This window comes from Triplophysa rosa, linkage group LG23 (genome assembly GCF_024868665.1).
Source record: "Triplophysa rosa linkage group LG23, Trosa_1v2, whole genome shotgun sequence".
NCBI classification, from domain to species: domain Eukaryota; kingdom Metazoa; phylum Chordata; class Actinopteri; order Cypriniformes; family Nemacheilidae; genus Triplophysa; species Triplophysa rosa.
In genome coordinates this window covers 19,739,740-19,756,632 of record NC_079912.1, presented here as the reverse complement: position 1 = coordinate 19,756,632, position 16,893 = coordinate 19,739,740, and the positions used below count along the sequence as shown (strand labels likewise).

Here is a 16,893-nt window from a genome sequence, read left to right as displayed (position 1 = left end):
TAAAAAACTCTCCAGTTGCAGTGAACAAGAGACGCCTTCATGACATTATTCAGAACATCACTAACATACAGCCCCAATCACCTGACCTGGGTCACATTCTTCATAACCCCAGACGAACAGATTGATGAAGGTTATGAGAAAGATGTGTGACCAATTCTGAGATGATAAATATGTCTGACACCGACCCGTCCCGAGTCCTGTTTATTTCTGAAGCTCAACACACACAAACTCTAGAGCGTTCAGAGAGTAGGACTCATCTTCTGTCTCTGTTCGCCCGTCTTCTGAAAGGAGACACGGTTTGATACCACACAATTATACAAGATTACCTGCGTCTCCATTTTTTTTCTGTTTCTGATGTGTCTGGGCTCTCCTGTTTTTGCCAAGTGGTTGATATCCTTAGGACAACATCATGTTGACCCTGGGACAACATTTAAATCAACCAATCAGATTTCAGAAATAAGTTTACAGTTTATTTTAAGTTTAATCTTCCAACCAGGATTAGGTGCTTCTAGACCATTGTTTTTCCCTCATCATTTCCCTCTGATGTCAGGGGTAAGTTATGGTTAGGGTTGGGCTTTGGTGTGGGTTTAGGTCTTATTTATAAAAATGTTGTCCTTAGGTCAACAAAATATGTTGTCCTGAGGACATCAACCCCTTGGCAAAATCAGGTCGAGCTGTGTCTGTTCCTGGAGTGCACATCAGTTCTGCAAAACAAAAGAAGTGTTGAGAAAGTATGAGACAAATGCTATTTAATTCAAACAAACAAGCACTTTGTGTGATTAAATTATTTGAGTAATTTAATAACTTAATTCAATACCACTCCTTAGACTTAGTCTCAGTAACTATCAAGTGGACTAAACCTGAATCCACAAGATGATGAGAATGTGGGAACAACGACGTGATTGGTGGACTCACTCCGGGCAGTTGGAGAATGACTTTCCATCGTCATGCAGCTGTCTAGCCAACTGCTCGCTCATGACGTCAGCAAGAGAACAGGGTGAGGGTGTCAGGGCCGGAGACCCCCAGGGGTTCTGAAAAAAAGATTAAAAACATGATTGACATAACACTATAAGCAAAAGTCCAAGCTTCATCCCAATTCTCAACTTTAGCAGTTCAACAAGCATTGATCTGTACTGATCTGGTTTAAAGAAAACTAAATCATATTTAAAACTAGCTTTCATTCTTTTGACTAGAGTATCTGTACATCTGGGGTGTAATGATACGTGTAGTTCATAATTCCAGGCCTCCTCATAGACATCATGGTAATTGTCACTGTCAAGGTTCAGAAAAGTACTAAATATCATAGTTAAAATGGTCAATATGATCATAGTGGTTCAATCTGATTTTTTATGAAGCGAAAAAAATACTTGAAGCGAAAAAGAAACCAAAATACCGACTTTAATCAACATGTTCTTCTCTTTCCTCACAGTCTACGACGCGCATTCATGAGAGCACTTCCACGCATGCGCATTCGGGTTGTGCCCGAACGCCGTACGGCGCATGCGCAGACAGAAGAGCAAAATTAAACTGTTTACAAGCACCAGACGCACGCTGTAGCTACACAAGCCATTGAATTCTACATTGACTGTGCTGTCAAACTTAGTTCATGAAATGGTGCGACGGTGTGCATTTCCTGGATGCCCGAACCGCGAGAAATTAACAAGAAAACGTAAAAGTGCATTACCAATGTCGAAAGATGAAAGGCTTACTTTTCACGTGTTCCCAACACATGATTCTGAGCGACTGAAACTATGGCTGCTGACTATCCGGCGGGACGTGAATTTTCCGATTCGATACGTAAAACAAATGAAGTTGTGCAGTGAACATTTTTCACCAGACGACTTCAGACCCTGTCAAGGAACGCTACGACGCTTGAAAAGAACAGCTGTGCCCAATCAGTGTTTACATAACGCACAGGTATGAATGCAAGCAGCATATGTGTTTATACACGAACACGTTTAAATATATTTATTATATATTTACATAAAATAATCGTTTAACAATGCTTTGCGTGACACTGTGAATTGCATACAATTAACAACAGTAACATTAATTTTCAGGGTGTCCGCGGGGTCTTAAAAAGTATTAAGAGTTGATAAATCAATTTAGAGAAAATTTACGCCCTTAAAGAGATACTTCACCCAAAAATGCAAATTCTGTCATCATTTCCTCACCTTCGAGTTGTTTCAAATCTGTATAAATGTCTTTGTTCTGATGAACACAGAGAAAGATATTTGGAAGAATGCTCACAACCAACAGATCTCGGCACCCATTGACTCCCGTAGTAGGAAAAAATGACTTTATCATTTATTTTGTTCTGTTGAACACAAAAGAAGATATTTTGAAGAATGTAGGACAGCAAACAGTTCTGGGGCACTTTTGACTACCATTGTGTTTTTCCTACTGTGGGAGTCGATGGGTGTCGAGATCTGTTTGGTTGCAATCATTCTTCCAAATATCATTCTCTGTGTTCATCAGAACAAAGACATTTATACACATTTGGAACAACTCGAAGCTGAGGAAATGATGACAGAATTTGCATTTTTGGGTGAAGTATCTCTTTACAAAGTATTAAAAAGTCTTAAATGACATTTTCCAAGGTATTCAATTATGTATCATCTTTTCATATTCGTCCAAAGAGGTCATATGCTAAAGTTTGCCTGAATGTAATCATTGCGCAGGTGAAAAGTGGGCAGTCCATTTACACCCGGTTGTTAAACAACATCGTTGACTAATGGAGAAATGCAGGTTTCAGTGCAAATGGTTGGAGGATAAGGAGTTGTAACCGTGGCTGAGGGCCGTCTTTGATATAAACGTGAGGTGTACCGCTCTGTGTGTGAGAAGGCGATTAGCGTAGCCTCGATGGTGATCAACACTGTCCGGTCCCACATGCTAAGTGCTAGGCACAAAGCTGTTTTTTCTTTCTAATAAACTTTGCATTGGGTTAGTCACTCAATTAATTATCTTGTGCTAAAATTTGAAGTGGCGATGAGGTCTTAAAATGTATGGAAAGAGTCTTAAGAAAGGTCTTAATAAGTATTAAATTTAGCTCCATGATTCCTGTATATACCCTGGTTTTTTTTAGGAGACTTCGAATGCACCAACCCAGCTCAGTCAGGAGTCAGAAGGTTCTACACAGGACCCTAAATCAGCCGATCCTTTCCAGCCCAACCAGGACCCCTGTCCAGCAGATTCACCTCCTACCAGTCAATCCACACAAGCAACAGATCTTTCTTTTTCACCTGCATATTTAGCTGATGTTTGTTCCCGGCACTTCGGTGACGATTGTTTTACAAACAAGGCCCAGTTCGACGCTGCTGGATTTGCAGATTGTCTGAAACTGAAAGATGGATCAGTCCCAGCGATAAGAGATCCCGAACACGGACCGCGGGCAGTGAGTAAAACTGCGTCATATGTCTGTGTTTTGTCGATGCGTTTATGCATTATAATGTAAACGTATTGAATCAAAAGTTATCCTGGGATAATGCAAAGATGACTCCACGGCACGCCTCCTGGAGCTCGACTGTTTTGGTCATCGCTGTCTCTCTTCTTTGCGCTTCATGACCTCTTTTACTTTGAAACAGATCACGGATCGTTCATGTTTGCTGACCTTACGAATATCACCTGGCGGAAAGAAAAGGACTCGGACCCCTGAAGGGACGAGAGCGGAAAGGGAAAGAGACACATGCCACGCTAAAACGAGAATCGACATCGGCGGAGCTTTTCCATTGTGGCGAAAGGTTGGAGAGCAAATGGGATTTAAAAGTGACCCGGAGATGGCTTTCTTCTTGCTACAGAGGTCAGACCTTTCAGTGGGCTGATCACTAAAGATTCATATCAGGGGGATCCTGTGTAAATGAGAACGTGAATGTCCTCAGAATTGCCTTTATAGAATTAACACTTTGGATCTCTTGTTCTCCTTCATTTAGGGTTTGCGGTGAAAATGTTTTAGTTCCACGACGACGGAAATCAACACATGTACCCGCTCCACAAACAGAGGTATGACAGAATGGTCATTTACTACAGACTCTTCCACTGCATCAGATAAAACTCAACGTAGCCTCGTATCTAAAATAGGGATCGTTTCAGGAGTCTGAGGGTGATTCGACTCATCCCAGTGATGAAGATGAAGACATGGAGGCCTCAGAGATCTGCTATGAAGTCTCTCCCTCACATCCAAAAGTAAGTCCCGGCATGTCATGTTTGGTCATCCAGTTATTACACTTCCAGCTACTTGATGTAGAATCCAACTTAGACTCGTTTCTGTTTTAAAATTTTCTATTAATTTACTCCTATGGATTGTTTGCATAGTGATATGACACATTTGCACGGGTCAGACCAGTCAAAGATTGTATCCAAATCTATGAGATCAAATGTAGGTATCAAGTTTTAGTAAATTTTGGGTAAATTGTCAACATCTTCTGCCATGTAGGATGAATTATCACAGAACAGACTAAAGTCTGAAGACCAGATAAAGTCTGAGAATCAATTGATGTCTGAAGACCAGCTCAAGACTAAACATCAGCTGATCTCTGAAGACCAGCTCAAGACTGAACATCAGCTGATGTCTGAAGACCAGCTCAAGACTATACATCAACTGATGTGTAAAGACCAGCTCAAGACTAAACATCAACTGATCTCTGGAGACCAGCTCAAGACTNTGGGTCTTCAGACATCAGTTGATGTTCAGTCTTGAGCTGGTCTTCAGACATCAGTTGATGTTCAGTTTAGTGGGTCTCAGACATCAGTTGATGTTCAGTCTTGAGCTGGTCTTCAGACATCAGTTGATGTTCAGTCTTGAGCTGGTCTTCAGACATCAGTTGATGTTCAGTCTTGAGTGGTCTTCAGATCAGTTATGTAGTCTTAGTGTCTTCAACATCAGTTGATGTTAGTCTTGAGCTGGTCTCAGAGATCAGTTGTTTAGTCTTGAGCTGTCTTCAGACATCAGTTGATGTTAGTCTTGAGGTCTTCAACATCATGATGAGTCAGATTCTCTCAGAGCTTCAAATCAGTTGATTATAGTCTGACTAGTCTTCAGAAGATCAGTATGTTTAGTCTTGAGCTGTCTCAACATTCAGTTGATGATCAGACTTTCTGGTCTTTCACATCAGTTGATGTTTAGTCTTAGCTGCCCAGAATCAGTTGATTAGTCTGACTGTCTTCAGACTTATTCAGTTGATGTTTATCATGAGCGGTCATCTAATGATCGGAGTTAGTGTTAGTCTGATGAGTCTTGTCTTCAGACATCCAGCTGATGTTTAGTTGAGCTGGTCTCCAGAGATCAGTTGATGTTTAGTCTTGAGCTGGTCTTCAGACATCAGTTGATGATCAGACTTTCTCTGGTCTTTACACATCAGTTGATGTATAGTCTTGAGCTGGTCTCCAGAGATCAGTTGATGTTTAGTCTTGAGCTGGTCTTTACACATCAGTTGATGTATAGTCTTGAGCTGGTCTTCAGACATCAGCTGATGTTCAGTCTTGAGCTGGTCTTCAGAGATCAGCTGATGTTTAGTCTTGAGCTGGTCTTCAGACATCAATTGATTCTCAGACTTTATCTGGTCTTCAGACTTTGAGTCTAGCTTAGCTGGTTGACCATAGTTATGTCAACTTTCTCTGTGCTCACATGGCAGGAAGATAGTTTGAGGTTCAATTTATCCCATTTACTAAACTTGAACTAATTCTTCGACTTAGATTGTGATACTCTTCTCTGGTCTTCTAACATCATTTGATGTATTCAGTCATTGAGCTGTCTCAGAGATCAGTTATGTTAGTTTAAGAGCTGGTCTTCAGACATCAGTTGATGATTTGTCTTGAGCTGGTCTCAGAGAAGTTTGTGTTAGTCTTACGTCAGACTTGTTTAGTCTGAGCTGGTTTAACTCATATGTTACTGAGGGGTTTAGCTAGTTATGTTTAGTCTTGAGCTGTCTTCAGACATCAGTTTTGATGATAGACTTTCTCTGCTTTTAACATAGTTGTATATAGTCTTGATGTCCAGAGATCAGTTTGATGTTAGCTTGAGCTGTCTCAGACATCCAGTTTGATGATCAATTTTCTTGTCTTCACATCCAGTTGATGTTAAGTCTTGAGCTGGCTCCAGAGATCAGTTAGTTATGTCTTGACGCTGGTCAACATCAGTGATTTATGTCTTGAAAGTGGTATCAGAGATCAGTTGATTTTAAGTCTTTGAGCTGGTCTTTCAGACCAGTTATGTTAGTCTTAGTGGTCTCAAATCAGTTGATGTTAGTTTAGCTCGGTTTCAGACATCATTTGATGTTTAGTCTTGAGCTGGTCTCAGAATCAGTTGATGTCATTTCTTTCTGGTCTTCTAATCAGTTGATGTATTAGTCTTGAGCTGGTCTCCAGAGATCAGTTGATGTTTAGTCTTGAGCTGGTCTTCAGACATCAGTGTGATGATCAGTCTTGAGCTGGTCTTCAGAACATCAGTTGATGTTTCAGTCTTGAGCTGGTCTTCAGAATCAGTTGATGTTTAGTCTTGAGCTGGGTCTTTACACATCAGTTGATGTATAGTCTTGAGCTGGTCTTCAGACATCAGCTGATGTTCAGTCTTGAGCTGGTCTTCAGAGATCAGCTGATGTTTAGTCTTGAGCTGGTCTTCAGACATCAATTGATTCTCAGACTTTATCTGGTCTTCAGACTTTAGTCTGTTCTGTGATAATTCATCCTACATGGCAGAAGATGTTGACAATTTACCCAAAATTTACTAAAACTTGATACCTACATTTGATCTCATAGATTTGGATACAATCTTTGACTGGTCTGACCCGTGCAAATGTGTCATATCACTATGCAAACAATCCATAGGAGTAAATTAATAGAAAATTTTAAAACAGAAACGAGTCTAAGTTGGATTCTACATCAAGTAGCTGGAAGTGTAATAACTGGATGACCAAACATGACATGCCGGGACTTACTTTTGGATGTGAGGGAGAGACTTCATAGCAGATCTCTGAGGCCTCCATGTCTTCATCTTCATCACTGGGATGAGTCGAATCACCCTCAGACTCCTGAAACGATCCCTATTTTAGATACGAGGCTACGTTGAGTTTTATCTGATGCAGTGGAAGAGTCTGTAGTAAATGACCATTCTGTCATACCTCTGTTTGTGGAGCGGGTACATGTGTTGATTTCCGTCGTCGTGGAACTAAAACATTTTCACCGCAAACCCTAAATGAAGGAGAACAAGAGATCCAAAGTGTTAATTCTATAAAGGCAATTCTGAGGACATTCACGTTCTCATTTACACAGGATCCCCCTGATATGAATCTTTAGTGATCAGCCCACTGAAAGGTCTGACCTCTGTAGCAAGAAGAAAGCCATCTCCGGGTCACTTTTAAATCCCATTTGCTCTCCAACCTTTCGCCACAATGGAAAAGCTCCGCCGATGTCGATTCTCGTTTTAGCGTGGCATGTGTCTCTTTCCCTTTCCGCTCTCGTCCCTTCAGGGGTCCGAGTCCTTTTCTTTCCGCCAGGTGATATTCGTAAGGTCAGCAAACATGAACGATCCGTGATCTGTTTCAAAGTAAAAGAGGTCATGAAGCGCAAAGAAGAGAGACAGCGATGACCAAAACAGTCGAGCTCCAGGAGGCGTGCCGTGGAGTCATCTTTGCATTATCCCAGGATAACTTTTGATTCAATACGTTTACATTATAATGCATAAACGCATCGACAAAACACAGACATATGACGCAGTTTTACTCACTGCCCGCGGTCCGTGTTCGGGATCTCTTATCGCTGGGACTGATCCATCTTTCAGTTTCAGACAATCTGCAAATCCAGCAGCGTCGAACTGGGCCTTGTTTGTAAAACAATCGTCACCGAAGTGCCGGGAACAAACATCAGCTAAATATGCAGGTGAAAAAGAAAGATCTGTTGCTTGTGTGGATTGACTGGTAGGAGGTGAATCTGCTGGACAGGGGTCCTGGTTGGGCTGGAAAGGATCGGCTGATTTAGGGTCCTGTGTAGAACCTTCTGACTCCTGACTGAGCTGGGTTGGTGCATTCGAAGTCTCCTAAAAAAAACCAGGGTATATACAGGAATCATGGAGCTAAATTTAATACTTATTAAGACCTTTCTTAAGACTCTTTCCATACATTTTAAGACCTCATCGCCACTTCAAATTTTAGCACAAGATAATTAATTGAGTGACTAACCCAATGCAAAGTTTATTAGAAAGAAAAAACAGCTTTGTGCCTAGCACTTAGCATGTGGGACCGGACAGTGTTGATCACCATCGAGGCTACGCTAATCGCCTTCTCACACACAGAGCGGTACACCTCACGTTTATATCAAAGACGGCCCTCAGCCACGGTTACAACTCCTTATCCTCCAACCATTTGCACTGAAACCTGCATTTCTCCATTAGTCAACGATGTTGTTTAACAACCGGGTGTAAATGGACTGCCCACTTTTCACCTGCGCAATGATTACATTCAGGCAAACTTTAGCATATGACCTCTTTGGACGAATATGAAAAGATGATACATAATTGAATACCTTCTCAAGACTGAACATCAACTGATGTCTGAAGACCAGCTCAAGACTGAACATCAACTGATGTCTGAAGACCAGCTCAAGACTGAACATCAACTGATGTCTGAAGACCCACTCAAGACTGAACATCAACTGATGTCTGAAGACCAGCTCAAGACTGAACATCAACTGATGTCTGAAGACCAGCTCAAGACTGATCATCACCTGATGTCTGAAGACCAGCTCAAGACTGAAGACCACCTTGATGAAGATATCTGCAAGGTTTCTGTCGCTCCAACACAGAATGCAGATATTGTTCCACAGAGTTTAAACACGACTACAAAAGAAATCAAAGTGTTAATTCTGTTTTTGTATCATTGGGTGTCAAACCTGGAGACCAAACAACCATTGGGTTCAGCTTACTAGTTACTGATAGAAATTATCTTGAATCATCTCTCTCACACTTCACATGTTTTTCTTAAAGAACTGTAGATTCTCATTACATATAAAAGACCAGAAACATCACCGCTTGGTCACGTCAGCTGTGGTTACAATAATACCTTTCATTGGCAAAGTTACTCATGCTGTTCTGTGTTACAGGAAGAACCGGTAGAGACTGAACTGGACAACAGACTTGAGGTCAGCACGGGTCCTGTCGCTACAGCAGATCACACTAAGATCGATCACAATTATGTACGGACTTCAAACCCAGTGACAGTGGAAAACAGGGTTATACATAAAGAAAAACCACCGGTGCCCAAGAAACTCTATTTGTTTTTTTTCAGCGGACCACAAAAGAAGATATTTTGAGGAATTTGGTTTTGTGTCCATACAATGGAAGTCAATGAGAGTCAGTGTTGTTTGGCTACCGACATTCTTCAGAATATCTTCTTTTGTGTTCTGCTGGAGAAACAGAGTCATATAGGTTTGGAATGACATGAAGGTGAATCGTGGGCATGATAGTAATCCCTGGCTGTGTGCGTGGTGTCAATCACAACATCAACATTGAGGTCACTTCCTGTTGCGGTTCACCTGTAACAATTGGACTTGAGTCACAAACGTAGTCTGGGTTCAGAATGATATTTGTTCTGCAAGTGGTGTCCATCAATTGAACGAAATGTCAAGCCCATTGCATTGTGGGATATGGATGTACCTGCGGTGTCTTAATGCAGTTGGACTCCTCGCTGGGCTCGCTGACCCCGGCTGCTGTGCAGGCACGTACCAGACCCAGTAAGAGATGTTCAGTCCAGGTCCTTGGCTCGGACTGTGGATGTGCACTTTAAAAAACATCACAAAATTATTAAAGCAATATTATTCTGGACACTTGCTAGGTGTCTCGATTTGTTGTCAACATTTAAAGATATCTCATCCAAGGATGCTGTAAACACAGCAGAATTATCACACATACCTGACTTCAGACAGCTTGCTCGGCTGTTTCTCACTGTGGTTCCATTCTCAGTTTTCTTTGGGACCTCCAGTGGGGTCTCCGGCCCTGTGGAGGCTTTCAGGTCAAGTCTGAATGTAGAAATGTACATCTTCTTTTGATCCTTTTGATTAAAATCCATTTTCACAACGTGATCAGTTCAGACTGTGTTTGTCTTCCCCTTCCACAGTTTACCTCAAGCACCTTGTTTTGCATGTGCATGTCTGTCTTTCCATTTCTCACGGATACTTCCAGTCACAGGCGGTATCTGTCTGATCATATAAATAGTGTGAGAGAGAGAGAAAGGGGCAGACAAAAGAAAAAAAAGTGACATATTAAGGCTGAGCTTTAGTACTAGGCTGAAAACTCAAAATATAAATCAATAATTACTAAAATATAGAACGAGATTATACAAATATTAGCTGGATGAGCCTGTTTGGGCTGCTTGTATTATCTTGTTTTCCGGCCTCATAATAACCTCATTTTTGTCACAGATAGCCTGATTATCTACAGTACACAGAGGTTAAATTTTGGGACGTATGTCTGAGAAAAGCTACATTAATGTGTATTATTATGCATTTTTAAAATGTAATGTAGTAAAAAATGTACATTAAAAAAATTTGGGTGAAAAAAGCATTTTTGTTCTGAATAAAGGAGGTTGAAAAACAATAGCATTATTTAAAATGGGTGCAGAGACGAACAGATGAGTTGAAAGTTGTGAGAAAGATGAACAGTGTAGTGAGCCATTGTGAGATTATAAATCTATATACAGGTGCTGGTCATATAATTAGAATATCATCAAAAAGTTGATTTATTTCACTAATTCCATTCAAAAAGTGAAACTTGTATATTATATTCATTCATTACACACAGACTGATATATTTCAAATGTTTATTTCTTTTAATTTGATGATTATAACTGACAACTAATGAAAATCCCAAATTCAGTATCTCAGAAATTTAGAATATTACTTAAGACCAATACAAAGAAAGGATTCTTAGAAATCTTGGCCAACTGAAAAGTATGAACATGAAAAGTATGAGCATGTACAGCACTCAATACTTAGTTGGGGCTCCTTTTGTCTGAATTACTGCAGCAATGCGGCGTGGCATGGAGTGGATCAGTCTGTGGCACTGCTCAGGTGTTATGAGAGTCCAGGTTGCTCTGATAGTGGCCTTCAGCTCTTCTGCATTGTTGGGTCTGGCATATCGCATCTTCCTCTTCACAATACCCCATAGATTTTCTATGGGGTTAAGGTCAGGCCAGTTTGCTGGCCAATTAAGAACAGGGATGCCATGGTCCTTAAACCAGGTACTGGTAGCTTTGGCACTGTGTGCAGGTGCCAAGTCCTGTTGGAAAATGAAATCTGCATCTCCATAAAGTTGGTCAGCAGCAGGAAGCATCAGAAGCGTCTCGCCTGGGCTAAAGACAAAAAGGACTGGAATAAAAGAAATAAACATTTGAAATATATCAGTCTGTGTGTAATGAATGAATATAATATACACGTTTCACTTTTTGAATGGAATTAGTGAAATAAATGAACTAATTATATGACCAGCACCTGTATATTACCAAGGGTTTTTAGTGGGCTGAAAATGTATTCTTGTAAGATTGTTATTCACCCAACAGACCTTCAGATGTGTCTTCAGAGACAGAAAATAATGTAAACTCACAAGTCATCCAATTGAACTGATTGCTCTTGAAAAGAAATAAAAATGAATTGAACTGACATACCTGAATGAGAGACGGGTCTTAAACAAACGACAAACACAAAGCATGTCAGAGTTTATTTTATTTTCTTCACTTGATTCTACATAAGATCTCAGACACAACAAAGCTACAACAATCATCTCACAAGTAAAACGATCCCACAGACACCTCAGGACACTGACCCGTCCCAAATCCTGTTTATTTCTAAAGCTCAACACACACAAACTCAGAGCGTTCAGAGAGTAGGACTCATCTTCTGTCTCTGTTCGCCCTTCTTCTGAAAGGAGACACGGTTTAAATCCACACAATTACATTAGATTACCTGCGTCTCCATATTTACTTGTTTCATTAATTTTTTGAATGTCTTTTTTATTCCATCTTTCAAAACTGTCTGTTAAAATGACAGGTTATGCTGAAATGACCCATCGGTGTCACTTTCAGCTTCAAGCAAACATGTTAACAGCAGTGATTGAGTGCGAGTGTTTCACACGGGCGTGACGGCTCTTCCCATTCCGCACCGGTTTGTGACTGGAGCTCAAGGGGATTGTCTCTCCCTTGTATTTCTGAGGATGATCTCGCTGGTGTTAATCATCGCCGGTGTTTAAACGGGGTGGGCTGCCCTCAGTGTTGGCCATGAAGGTTTTCTTGCCTCGTTTTTGCACATGATCTTCGTTTCTCTTCTCCAGGGCTTCGATCTGTAAAACGCACAACTTTCCTACGTCATGTGTGTGCATTATGACAAAACATACAGCACTTTAAATAGAAATCTGTATAATCGATTAGCAAACTGTTTGACGTCCTCACCTGAGCTAAGAAATCTGCCTCATTATCACTGTTTATCTGCAGTCCAGACACCGTGTTGAAGAGCTCAAACACATCCAAAGCTTCGGACACACCAGCTTTCTGGAAAAACTGATCAGAGCATTTCTTCATGTTTTTATCACTGCTTTATAGCGCTAAGCATCTTTTCATACGCGACATGTTTGGATACTTACTGTGGTCACATTTCTGCAGTCCCGGAACAGAAACTCAAGACCGTGAGGGTGAGTGGGCTCGATGGACTGACTCACATCAATAAACCAGACCTTCATTAGGAAAACCAGAAGAAAACTCCCTCAAACATCAACTACATTGTTTCTTTGAGCAGAAATGTGAAATATTGAATTCCAAAGGAATTCACACAGACACAGACCTGTCCATCGTGCCAGAGCATGTTATATTCACTCAAGTCAGCATGAACCAGGTTACAATCTTGATACAGCCGTTGCATCATCTATAAAATGAGCGAAGGAGAGTGAAATATACAGCCGTGTGAAGGTTTCACGCTGCGTGAACCAGAGTTATTATAGTTCTGATTTTAGTTTGAGTAATATTCAAAACTAGCTTATATTGTTAGATTTGTATTGTTTTGATTTTTTTATGTTAATTTTAGTTAAAGTTTTAGCGATTTTGGTATATGCATTTGTCATTTTATAATTTGTTTATTTTTGATATTCCTATATAATATTTATTAATTTTTATTAGTTTTAGTGCTTTCAACCTATTTCAGTTTATTTTTGAGGCAACATTTCAAAGTTTTTCCCAATCATTTTTAGATCATTTCTAAGAACAGAAAAGTCGAGTAAACTAAAGTGAACGAGCGCAAACTCACATTCAGAACTTCATAGTACGCTTTCTTCATATCCTCAGAGTTCAACGTGGCATCCTTCAGTTTAGGTGCTGGCACGTGGTCCCGTCCGATGAATGACATCACAAGAATGTGCTTTTTCAGAATCACCACCTCTGGACACGGGATGCCTGCTTTCTTTATCCTACAGGTGTGTTGACAAACGGAAATGTAAAGAACGAGACAGTAGAAAACACTCAAATCCAACACTATTCTGTTATTCATCTGTCAAGTATCTTCATCACCTGGTGAGGTTGTGCATCTCCTTTTCGGCCCACAGGCGGATGATTTTGCGAGGGTTCAGCTTGCCGAATCGATCTTTAAAGCGATAGTCATCCTTGATGTATTTATCCCGGTTCTTAAATTCATTTAGCGTGGTCTTGAAAACCTTGAGAACGCACTCCTCTGGAACGATCTTGTCCTCAAAGCCGCTGAAGATGAAAATAAACCACACACAGCGTTACATAATACACGTACGTCAACCGTGTGGACTCGTGAGACTCACCTCCCTCCGCTAGCATGAAACACCACTGACTCCTTGCCCGTGCTAATACAGCCGTTGATGTTCTCCAGTATCCCAGAATTCACCATTTTGTACATGAGCAGTCTGGTCCTGGGGTCCACAGCTTGTTCCTGTACAGACACAACAGAAGTCGTCAGTTACACAGACGGAAATAAAGCAGAACCCTCTCAAGTATGTCTTTTAAGAAGCTTACAGCAGTTGAATGTTCCTTCTTATCATGCAGACGGGCACTGCGACGCTGCTCTGAGTGACAGTGACGTTTCAGGGCATTGTACACTTGATTGGAGAGTTTCAGGTCCATGCCGATCCCGTCTCCCACCTGCACCTCCGGAGCAAACTGTACAAACAGATTCAGACAACCAAGGAGGAAGAGAATTAGTTTTCTTGTTGAATGACCGATCTGAGTCCGAGTGTGCTCATGAGTCTTACGTTGTCCATGCGTGCCGTGTTCTTCCGTCCACAAACCTCCTCATCGTGTTTGGTGGTGATGTTCTTGCCTTTCCCAACAAAACCTTTCTTGGGGGTAGTTGTTGGCTTATCTGAGCCAGCGAATAAAAGGCCGTCAAGTCAAAACAATCAACATCAATGAATGTGAAGAGTTTGTTTCCAAAATGAGATAACAAAAATAAATGTTTTTTATTGTGCATTCCAATTCACATCAGTCAAACTGCAGTTGGTTTGTTTTGATTTAAGCCCTAATAACTAAAAAAATACAGCTATCAAGCTCATTTTGGAAACAAACTCTTCATATAATTGAATGTCTCACCAGCTCTGTAGGGGTCGTGACACGTGTCCTGCCAGTCCACCTCATCTTCCGAGCTGTCACTGTCCTCGTACGGATGGACCATGCGGTAGTTCTCGAAGGATATCGAGACTGTAGATACAAACAGAACATTCGTTTTTCAGCTTGCATACACAAACACACAGTTTGGAAGTCCAAGACGTGTTTACAAACAAAACAAACGGGGCTTCACCTTTGCTGTCTCCGTTAAACTTCTTCTCCTCTCTCCGGAGCTGCGTATCGAACTCACGATCAAACTGCATCTGAAGCATCTGGGCCAGTAACAGGTCGCTGGATGTGTCTTTTTCTGGAGTGCACGTCAGGTCCAGTTCAGCACTGAAAATAATATAAAGCAAAAGAAGTGTTGAGAAATGATGAGATAAACGCTACTTAAGTAACACAAAGTGTTCAATTGTTTGAATTAAGTCATTTAACTTATTCAATACCACTCCTTAGACTTAGTCTCAGTAACTATCAAGTGGACTAAACCTGAATCCACAAGATGATGAGAATGTGGGAACAACGACGTGATTGGTGGACTCACTCCGGGCAGTTGGAGAATGACTTTCCATCGTCATGCAGCTGTCTAGCCAACTGCTCGCTCATGACGTCAGCAAGAGAACAGGGCGAGGGTGTCAGGGCCGGAGACCCCCAGGGGTTCTGAAAAAAAGATTAAAAACATGATTGACATAACACTATAAGCAAAAGTCCAAGCTTCATCCCAATTCTCAACTTTAGCAGTTCAACAAGCATTGATCTGTACTGATCTGGTTTAAAGAAAACTAAATCATATTTAAAACTAGCTTTCATTCTTTTGACTAGAGTATCTGTACATCTGGGGTGTAATGATAGGTGTCGTTCATAAGTCAATAATACAATACACAATAGTGGGTTCATGATAAGATAGTATCACAATATTTTGAGATTTATTTCCCAAACATGAACAGTTTTCAATATACTAACAATTTCTTATATATAGATTTTTGTTCATTAAACTTGTTATAGAATTGACAAAATTCAAGATTTAATTGAACATTCGTATGTAAAAAATAATTACGCGTGTCATTGAAAATATAAACCTGAATTTAAAGTTTGTTCAAACAAAAAAATCTCTAGAGAGAATTTCTTAAAGCACTAAAATCACAGAAAACTGTTTTCTGATTGGTTGTCAGCTTAACCAAACAGACGTCATACCGTAAAACGTCAACGCTTTAGCACAAAGCACATTAATGGTGACGTGATATATCCTGGTGTGATATATGTCTCGCACACCCCTTGAATAAGTAATCTTTCATATCATCAAGAAATGTTTTGTCTTTATGCATAATATAGGCCTGGAGGCCACAGGGAAAGAAGAGAAGTGTCATATAATGTTAATATTTGTCTGACTAACGTTACTTAACACCACAAATAATGACTCGAGTTCAACTTTCTCAACTCTTCTTTGACAACACCCCTACAAAACACACCAAACAATTCCTTACATCCAACCTCAAAATGTCTTTATTGTTCTATTTAAATACGTTCAAAACTTTAACATGGCATATGTCAGAAGTTAGCCATCCACCAACGCCAACACCAATCCAAGGGCCGGGCATGTCAAGACATGTTGGAGTCATTAATGGCGGTCATATTAAACACATGTTCGGCTTCAGCCCTCACAATGCCAGTGTGGGGAAATTAGAAAAGATCTCACCTTTGTTTCTTTTGTAGATACTTCAAATTGATCCATGTTAAACGACAGCAGGCTTAACGTTCAGCTTCAAACTGCTAAGAGTAAAACCGTTAACGTTACTTTTCCGGGTAAATGAATTGAGATTTGGTAATATCGACCTTAATCGACTTTTAAAAGTACTAGTGCGTATTACTATGTTTGACCAGTGTGTCTTAAAAGCGGTTTAGAACGACGAGTTACTTCGTTTCTGTCAGATAAAAATAGATAAAGCGACTCGCAGGCTACAATGATCTACACGACAACCCACCTGACGTCACACAGTCTTACTTTTTAAAATAAAAGTCCGAGGCGCTAGTCCATCGTTTTCAAATAAATACATATATTTAAATGTTCAAATATGACATTTATACATAACTTTAGAAGTTCTTAAAAAATGATAACGTAAACAATGATTTTAGTGAAAGTCCATTATTTTGACTAAATAGTTTACTTTGTTTAACAAATTGTATATTATATTTTAATATGATAAATAAACTTAGCAGCGCTCAAAAGATCACAAACTATTTTTTGCCCTTTTTTCTCCCCTTTTTTTGATACAGTGATTTAAATGCAGACTTTTATTCA

At 40.3% G+C, this 16,893-nt stretch overlaps 3 protein-coding genes across 3 annotated transcripts; 1 reads left to right on the top strand and 2 right to left on the bottom strand.

Annotated features, from left to right (window-relative positions):
* The first annotated feature begins 1,494 nt into the window (after positions 1 to 1,494).
* On the top strand, positions 1,495 to 4,696 carry LOC130546866 (uncharacterized). The gene is made up of 6 exons (XM_057322365.1): positions 1,495 to 1,917; positions 3,086 to 3,394; positions 3,585 to 3,799; positions 3,930 to 3,999; positions 4,078 to 4,182; positions 4,433 to 4,696. Exons 1-6 carry the CDS (start codon positions 1,612 to 1,614, stop codon positions 4,694 to 4,696), a joined length of 1,269 nt encoding a protein of 422 aa, XP_057178348.1. The 5' UTR covers positions 1,495 to 1,611.
* Positions 4,697 to 6,487: 1,791 nt separating this feature from the next.
* LOC130546864 (uncharacterized) lies at positions 6,488 to 8,252 on the bottom strand. The gene is made up of 6 exons (XM_057322364.1): positions 8,238 to 8,252; positions 7,721 to 8,029; positions 7,316 to 7,530; positions 7,116 to 7,185; positions 6,933 to 7,037; positions 6,488 to 6,682 (listed from the first exon to the last, which is right to left on the bottom strand). The coding sequence occupies exons 1-6, from the start codon at positions 8,250 to 8,252 to the stop codon at positions 6,488 to 6,490; spliced, it is 909 nt and encodes a 302-aa protein (XP_057178347.1).
* Positions 8,253 to 11,691: 3,439 nt separating this feature from the next.
* Positions 11,692 to 16,582, bottom strand: riok3 (RIO kinase 3 (yeast)). Its single transcript, XM_057322398.1, has 13 exons — positions 16,291 to 16,582; positions 15,139 to 15,254; positions 14,788 to 14,930; positions 14,580 to 14,687; positions 14,243 to 14,352; positions 14,007 to 14,150; positions 13,796 to 13,923; positions 13,536 to 13,721; positions 13,276 to 13,435; positions 12,817 to 12,897; positions 12,620 to 12,709; positions 12,429 to 12,536; positions 11,692 to 12,319 (listed from the first exon to the last, which is right to left on the bottom strand). The coding sequence occupies exons 1-13, from the start codon at positions 16,324 to 16,326 to the stop codon at positions 12,209 to 12,211; spliced, it is 1,521 nt and encodes a 506-aa protein (XP_057178381.1). The 5' UTR covers positions 16,327 to 16,582; the 3' UTR covers positions 11,692 to 12,208.
* Between the last annotated feature and the right edge of the window lie 311 nt (positions 16,583 to 16,893).

Bases quoted from the DNA above. Each gene is read 5' to 3' on its own strand.
- LOC130546864 (XM_057322364.1), bottom strand. The intron at 7,531-7,720 runs GTGAGTAAAACT...ACTTTGAAACAG, and splicing joins CCGAACACGGACCGCGGGCA to ATCACGGATCGTTCATGTTT. The intron at 6,683-6,932 runs GTAAGTCCCGGC...TCTGCCATGTAG, and splicing joins TCTCTCCCTCACATCCAAAA to GATGAATTATCACAGAACAG.
- riok3 (XM_057322398.1), bottom strand. From the start codon at position 16,326: ATGGATCAATTTGAAGTATCTACAAAAGAAACAAAG. The intron at 13,924-14,006 runs GTAAGCTTCTTA...GTGTCTGTACAG, and splicing joins AGAAGGAACATTCAACTGCT to GAACAAGCTGTGGACCCCAG. The intron at 12,537-12,619 runs GTAAGTATCCAA...TGCTCTGATCAG, and splicing joins ACTGCAGAAATGTGACCACA to TTTTTCCAGAAAGCTGGTGT.